Genomic DNA, 8,435 nt, shown 5'->3' on the forward strand with positions numbered 1-8,435 from the left:
GACTACGCTTTTGATTAACTAATGACAACACGAGGAAAATGATGAATATAAGTTGATTTTTATTGAAGCTTTTCACACAATGACCTTGAGTTTATTGTGTTTTATGTGAGCGATGGCGAAGGTGTTGATTACAATCTTGTGTTAACTTTATTCTAACTCGAACCTTGTTTGAATATAATTTGAGTATCTTTCATTGTTTGTTTGCTTTTGCTTGATACAGAATTATAATTTTTTTAAAAAGACACAGCAGCCATTTTGAACATTTGGTTAGTTTTGCCTGTTAGCTCGTTCACTGTGCTTCACAACTCCTGTTCACCAAGATGTAACACACAAAACATATTCATGTCACATTTTTGAAATGTAAAATATGTTAAAAAATAAACAGATTACAAACATAAAAGGGAATATAGGTTCATATTTTAATATTTTGGCCTTTAGCTAAGGTTAGCTAATGTTAGCTATTGTTAGTGGATGTTAGCTGATGTTAGTTGATGTTGATGTTAGCTAATGTTAGCTGATGTTAGCTGATGTTAGCTGATGTTAGCTGATGTTAGCTAATATTAGTTGATGTTAGCTAATGTTAGCTGATGTTAGCTAATGTTAGCTGAGGTTAGTTGATGTTAGCTGATGTTAGCTAATGTTAGCTGATGTTAGCTAATATTAGCTGATGTTAGTTGATGTTAGCTGATGTTAGTTGATGTTAGCTAATGTTAGCTGAGGTTAGTTGATGTTAGCTAATATTAGCTGAGGTTAGTTGATGTTAGCTAATGTTAGCTGAGGTTAGTTGATGTTAGCTAATGTTAGCTAATGTTAGCTATTGTTAGTGGATGTTAGCTGATGTTAGTTGATGTTGATGTTAGCTAATGTTAGTTGATGTTAGCTAATGTTAGCTGATGTTAGCTAATGTTATCTGAGGTTAGTTGATGTTAGCTGATGTTAGCTGATGTTAGCTAATATTAGCTGATGTTAGTTGATGTTAGCTGATGTTAGTTGATGTTAGCTAATGTTAGCTGAGGTTAGTTGATGTTAGCTAATGTTAGCTGTTGTTAATTGATGTTAGCTAATGTTAGCTGATGTTAGCTGATGTTAGCTAGCAGTAGGTAACATTAGCTTGGTCTTGCACCAGCTAATTGTTTTGTGTTGGTACGACATTAATTTTGTTCTGTTTTTGTTTTTGTTTCTGACCAAAGTTTTAAAACGGCTGCTGTGACAGTGAAGTCAGAGGTTTTTTTGACGCTATGTTTCAGGTTCTGGTGAGTCCACTGTGCTTGTTTGTATTTTCAGAAATTGTTTTCTGTTTTGCGGATGTGACGCTAACAGCTGACATTAATATGACCATGGTGGTTTTCATAAGTCATTAAACAGAGAGCTTCAGTTTTAATGTGTGTTCTCTTCACTGGTGTCTATTGAGAGTATGAGTGTGTGCGCAAGACCTGCTCGTGTATTTATGAACCGTGTGGTTCCACCTCCAGTAGCTGTCACATACACCATCATCACCACATTTCACACAAACAAGAATTACTGGTACATTCGTGTAAAACAAGGCAGTGTAACCAAGCACCGTCGGCTTCTCAAGAAGATCAGGATGTGTTTCTGAAATACAGCAAGTGTTTGATCAGCTCTAGTCTCTGGTAGTCTGGTGTATTGGGTGTCATGGCCGCAATTTCTTTATGAGATGTTAATATTTAGATTGTTGGATCAAACAAATCTTTATTGCTTGAGGATTCATCTGCCTTATCCATAATTAATTAATACATGTGAGATGTCTGCCTGTGGCCTGTAAGATGGTTGTTTACAGACAGAGACAAGGCAGAGGGGTTTATGATTTTGATTATATTATAATACATAGAGTAATTAGAAGAGATCAGAAATGTTAATAACCCCTTTCTGTGTCCAAGCTGCATGTTACATAAAACTGACAATAACAAAACGTCTTTCTTTATTTATTTTTTAATAATATAAAAAATGAAAAAAAAAAATACAGATAACAATAAAAAGTCAAAGGTGCTAGTACAAATAAAATGAATTAGCTTTAAGGGTTATACTGAGACTTGTTTGTTGTCTTCTAAATATAATCATACTACAAAATCAATAAAATGTGAATTTTATTTCGTATTAATTATTCCTTGTTGATGAATTCTTGTCTGTTGATTGTCGAGTTTTTGATCATTAAATGATTAAATGAAGCTGCAGCTTTTCCTGCACAGGTGCCTGTTTGTTCCATTAAACCTGCTGTGTCTCTCTGCCCTTACGTCCCCCCACACTGAAAACCCTCCTGGTCTTCTTCTCCCCCTTCAGTCGGCGCCCTCTCCCCCTCCTGCCCATTGGCTGTTTCGCCTGGAGCTCATAGACGTCCTCCAATAGCGCGTTTCCTCTGAGAGAGTAGCTGATGTAGGACCAGGTGAGCACGGACCCACGGTACAGCCTAACAACACAAACGTTAACTTCATTTTTTGGAAATGATAGAACCCAAACAAGTCAAAGAAGTTTTTTAATACTATTACCGTGATAATAATATGATTTTTACAAATCTATCTCTATGAAAAGTAATTTAACTGTAAAATAACAGTGGTTTATCTTGTCAATCACAGAAATGGTTCATGGATTTCAGATAGTAAAAAACAAACAGGAAAAAGAGGCTGGAACTAACAGTTATTTTCATTATCAATTAATCTGAGGATTATTTTCTTGATTAGTTGATAAGCAATTTCAATTTCAATTTGTCTGACCATCAGACCAAAATCCAAAAATATTCATTTTCTGTATGACAAGTAAAACATCAGATCTTAAAACTTTAAGAAGCTGGAACAAGCAAATGTTTGGCATTTTTGCTTGAAAAATGATTAGAACGATTATTCAGATATCGAATCATTTGCTGATTAGATGTCACTTGCAAACTTGTTTTTAACTCTAATATCTGTTAAAGACTTTTTAACTTTTGTCAGAAATCTGTCCAAGACACAATAAATTTAAAGCATCAATGTATAAAATTAAAGCTTTCAACATTTAGAAAAACTGGGTCTTAGTATTATAAACATATAAACATGTTTTGAGCTTTTCCTCATCTAATGATCTCTAGACATGTTTTTCTGACTCTCAATGGTAATTTGTGTCCACTATGGATTTTCCACAAAAGTTAAGTTTAAAAAATGTATCTAATATTTCTCCCTCGTTGAAAAACCCAGAATCCATGTTTATGCAAATATTGTTCGTTACAAATGTTCAGCTGCTGGTTGCAAGATGTCTGCAAGTTAATTCTCAGTGTGTGCACTAGAGGGATCAAGGTTCCACATTTTCACATGTGTAAGTTTCATTTTGATCCACAATAGGTCTCAAACTAGTTGCTTGCAAGATTCAACTCAGAGTTAAATGTGAGCAAGGATAAACTTTCTCCTTTCATATGCAGTTTCTGCCCTAATCTCTGATGTGAACCTGCAATTTATGAGTAAAAAGCCAAATTAGAATTTATCAATGTTTTTTTAAGCTGATGCTTCTTGATACAGAGCAGATTTTAAGAACAGCATCTTTACATATAAAACAAACAACTGATCACACACTGTTGTCTCTTATTATACTTGTGAGGACCCTATCACTCGACCTTCACTGTAACACTAAACTGAATTCATCTTAAAACAGTCCTTTGAAGAAATAAGGACTAAACATAGTGTCCTCACAATGCAGAAACACCCTCACAAAGATAGCAACACAAGACCACAAACACACACACACAAACACACACACACAGCTTCATACCTGTAGACGCCACCGCTCATGTAGTCGCTGACTTCGCTGTAGCACAGAGGATAATCCCACACCTGGACGTCAGTCACCTGACCATCAAAACCTGAAAACTCAATCACAGGCTCACCTGTCCATGAATACTGAACACACACACACACACACACACACACACACACACACAGAAACAGCAGATAGACAATATGAGAGACAACGATGAAGATAAAAGATTATCAAAAAAAAATGTACAAAATGCACAAGTTGCTGAAGAGTTTGTTTTCTTATATTCAAAGCATTAAATCCCTTTTCAGACATGAAACATGAAACATTAACAAAAAATTTTATCATTAAGCAAAATATGATAAAAAAGAATCTGTGGGCAGATCTGATATCAGTTTTTGAACCTGCACAGTTTCAGAGTGAATCTCATGTAGTTTGAGTTGAGTCTGATTCAGTCTTAAAAGATTTGCTTCAGTACGTACAACAGTGTCAGGAAGCTTGAGTGTTGCATTGCCTCAGTATATCCTGGTTCAAATCTGTACAAACATTATTGAACTTTTAGAGTATTTATAGTTTTCTGACCGTTGGGTGCTGCACCATAAGGATGTGATGGGATCAAGTGGAGGTGAAGAAATGTCTGCTTCATTATTATGGAAACATTTTCCAACTTAGAGATCTCAAAAATGTTGGCGCCACATCTGGGCTGGTAACAAAACAGAGGCCAAATAATTCCTTCTCAGAGCACTTTTTATTTTAATGACAATCATGACTGAACTATAAGAGTTCAATTTTTCTTCTATGTTCGATTCACCATCTGTTTAAGTTTCCATCGACTGATTCTTAAATATTATCTGCTGGATTCTAATTTTGTTGGCTCTGAGGGTGATTGTGTGTAAAGTAGTGATTTTTCTGCGCCATTATTTCAGGGCAATATTTTATTTCTCCATTTCACTGAACATCCGTGGCCCACAATATAGTTTTACCAGGTTTTGTTGCGTTGGCTGAGCCCCTGCTTGTCCTGCGTGGACATCTCAGGTGGGTCTCCACGGTTTTTCAACATTTTAATACTTTTAAAGATCATTTCATTTGAAAACATTTGAAAACATAATGTTTTTTATTATAATAACATTTTTCAAGTTGTCAGTCCACTTGCTATACCTTTGCGACCCACAAGTGAACCACGGCCCGCAGGTTGGGAACCACTGCTTTAGTTAATATAAACTAGATGATGTGACATTAAGAAGCACTCTGCATCCTCTGAGAACTGTGTCGATGATGCGTGTGTGTTAGTTTTACAGTGGATTCACACTGATCCACTCGACTTGTCGCTGCTCTGTCCTCACCCTGTTGCGCAGCATCTTCCTGATGCTCATGTTCGAGCCCTCGAAGACCTGGGCCACGTTCTTCATGGAGTCGACGGTGAGGCAGACTCCGGTCCACATGTCCGGAGCAACTTCTGGCAGGACTTTTATGCTGGATTTCAAGTACATGTTGTAGTAACCGTATCTGTCAAAGGACAGCTTATACAAACCATTAGCCAATGTTCGCAGAGTCAGAGAGCTACTGCTTCTTGGACTGAGTGTGAAGAGTGTGGGGGAGTTATTGTCTGTATAGTCAGTGAGGTAACGCAGACACACGGACAAACCTGCAGGATTTAAATAAGGGAGCGTTGATTTATACATTTAATGGAAGAAATTCAGTAAAACACAAACAGCTATTTGGATTTTATAGTAAATGAATTTAAAAAAGGAACAGTCTAGAATACATTGAGTTGTGCACACAGGAGAAGTACACCTGTACAAACACACCTGAGACAGCGATTCACATTTTAACGCTTCAAGTCAGCTTAACCACAGAGATGTAAGACAGCACTAAACTTATAGTGCTGTCTTACCTATATATTTTTTTTATCAACCTTGCTCAACCATTTTGAACATGTAGGCCTGAAATATATTGTTTCAAGCTTGTTTTAATCTTGCTACATTTTGCAGGAAAAAAAAAATTACTATTAAAAATCTTGTGGTCAGAAATCACTTCATGCAGCTTTAACTAGTTTTTTGACAGAGTGATGAGGGAACTGTGCGATGATTCTGTTCCTGACCTGTTCCCATACAAGAATCAATCTTGTTTCAGCTACTTTTTAATACAAAAAACTGCCACAGAAAACACTCAGATTGAATTAACATTTCGGATTTTATTTCTGCTTTTGTAGCTCGTAAACGTTCTCACCTCTGGTCGAAGGCGGCGTGGTGTAGGGATGGGTGTAGGGATGGGTGTAGTAAGGGGTGTAGTAAGGAGTGGATGGCCAGGCAGAAGAGTGAGGAGAATAATATGGAGGATAGAAAGAAATTCCTCCTTGATTATAAGACAAAGTGAACATCATCCCATTTAAATTCACTGCAGGATGACCTGGGGAAGGAAAGAGGAAAAGACACCAGACAAACAAGTTGTCAGCATAATTCTAGATCTTCTTTTTACTCATGTCTTCTGTACATTTTTTTATGTGTTCATTTTTAATATTGTGTTTCACTCTTTTAGACTCAGCACAGCACAGTATATGGTGCGAATTACATCTGATTGTCTCATTATATTATTTAGCAATAAGTTTGGTGATATACTATAGTTTTATTATTGTCAACAAATACTGTGAAGAGGCCAAAATCAGAGCTTTAAGACTTGATAAATGATTCAGACACAACAGACTCCAAATGCATGATATGTTGTGTTCACATGTTTCTGCTGCAGCCAAGAGGCCAGAAATAATCAGTGAGTCCTTGAAAACAAAATGTGCAACAGATGAATGAGAGGAAATGAAAGGAGAGCTGGAGATTGACTGCGACTCGTGGTCGTGGTCGGTGCCTGAAACCTGAAGCCATCAGGTGCCCCACAGCTCTTCACCTTTTCAGCTTCATTTCACATTTATTGTCTGTTTTCTTGCAGCTCTTCATTCATTAACTTAGTGGCTTATGACTTATGAAAGTAGGCCTTGTTTTGTTTGGGTATTAGTTACTGTGCAGGGCCCATAAACTAGTTTTCCTCGTGGTGATAGTTATGTAAATAATGAGCTCAAACCCAGTTTAGAGTTGGTGTGAAGTTTGGAGACAGTTTGACCTTCAACACCTGACTGCACTGACTCCTCTGACCCTCCCTGTGGAGGGGGATTGGGTTTTTGTTGATGTGATGACCTGCATTTAACCAGGAGATATGTAAAGTGTGTGTGTGTGTGTGTGTGTGTGTGTGTGTGTGTGTGTGTGTGTGTGTGTGTGTGTGTGTGTGTGTGTGTGTGTTGTGTATACCTGTTGTCCATGGAATTGTTGCAGTAGTACTATATCTCTGAGTAGTTGCAGTCGGAGTGGTAGTAGTAGGTCTCCAAGTGGTAGTACTGGGTCTCCAAGTGGTAGTACTGGGTCTCCAAGTGGTAGTACTGGGTCTCCAAGTGGTAGTACTGGGTCTCCAAGTGGTAGTACTGGGTCTCCAAGTGGTAGTAGTAGGTCTCCAAGTGGTAGTACTAGATCCCGGAGGGGCAGTAGCAGTGGCAGTAATCACACTAGCAAAACTGCCCATAAAGACTGAGGCCAGCAGCACAGGAACACACAGCATCCTGCTCTTCACCTCCATCCTCTCTCTGCTGCTCAGACTCGCTGTGTTTGAGCTCTGTCGTCTGTCTCTTGTCTGAACTTCAGACCCTCATTTCCTCTTTCTGCGTCTGCAGCGACGTTAAGTTTCGTTTCCGGATCAGTTCCTCAGCCCACGCTTCTGAACGGCACTGTTCAGCTCTCATCCTACTTCTGTGCAAGGAACTGGTGCCAAATATGTTCAAATGGTGCAGCACCACTGCAGTTTAGAGAAACAACCCTGAAGATGTTCCAGGCTGCTCTCAGCTGAGCCATTGTATTTGTCAAATTAAAATAAACGATCATGTCTAAAAAAATAAAAGTTTCGTTTCCGTGTCTGAGCCCAGCAGCTGGTCAGGGAGCAGGAGGCTCCTGCGCTGCCGGAGGCTGCAGCTCTGACCCGGCTGAGGAGCAACAGGACCGCATTTTACTGAAAAGACCACTCAACCAATGTCTTTTCTTCCTCCAGCAATCTACCATATTTATAATAACAAACACTGCACCAGTACTGTGCTCCTGATGTTCAGGCTGCGGACTCAGGACAGAAACACCGCCCTGCCACCTGTCCCACCGGGGCCACCGTCACCGAGAGACCGGCCACAGCCTTAACCCTGGAGGCGGAACTCACATGGGAAATAAATCTTGTTTTTTAAAATCAGAAGTGAATGCATGAAACTCTATCTATCTATCTATCTATCTATCTATCTATCTATCTATCTATCTATCTATCTATCTATCTGTCTGTCTATCTGTCTGTCTGTCTATCTGTCTATCTATCTATCTATCTGTCTATCTGTCTATCTATCTATCTATCTATCTATCTATCTGTCTATCTATCTATCTTTCTATCTATCTATCTATCTATCTATCTATCTGTCTATCTATCTATCTTTCTATCTATCTATCTATCTATCTACCTGTCTATCTATCTATCTATCTATCTATCTATCTATCTATCTATCTATCTATCTATCTATCTATCTATCTATCTATCTACCTGTCTATCTATCTATCTACCTGTCTATCTATCTATCTATCTATCTATCTATCTATCTATCTCTTTTTCTTGATAAATATGCAGAT

General features: G+C 38.1%; 1 protein-coding gene across 2 annotated transcripts; it reads right to left on the reverse strand.

Moving 5' to 3' along the window:
• Positions 1–1,932: 1,932 nt before the first annotated feature.
• Positions 1,933–7,478, reverse strand: LOC139630277 (mucin-3A-like). 2 transcript variants are annotated; one of them, XM_071493551.1, is made up of 6 exons: positions 7,272–7,478; positions 7,035–7,145; positions 5,968–6,147; positions 5,082–5,383; positions 3,754–3,881; positions 1,933–2,425 (listed from the first exon to the last, which is right to left on the reverse strand). In XM_071493551.1, exons 1-6 carry the CDS (start codon positions 7,354–7,356, stop codon positions 2,224–2,226), a joined length of 1,008 nt encoding a protein of 335 aa, XP_071349652.1. In that variant the 5' UTR covers positions 7,357–7,478; the 3' UTR covers positions 1,933–2,223. The 2 variants fall into 2 exon arrangements, with proteins under 2 accessions (XP_071349652.1, XP_071349650.1); XM_071493549.1 differs by having other exon boundaries at positions 7,035–7,476.
• Between the last annotated feature and the right edge of the window lie 957 nt (positions 7,479–8,435).

Source organism: Trachinotus anak, unplaced genomic scaffold, assembly GCF_046630095.1.
Source record: "Trachinotus anak isolate AG129_WGS33_773 ecotype Australia unplaced genomic scaffold, CSIRO_AGI_Tana_v1 ptg000013l, whole genome shotgun sequence".
NCBI lineage: Eukaryota > Metazoa > Chordata > Actinopteri > Carangiformes > Carangidae > Trachinotus > Trachinotus anak.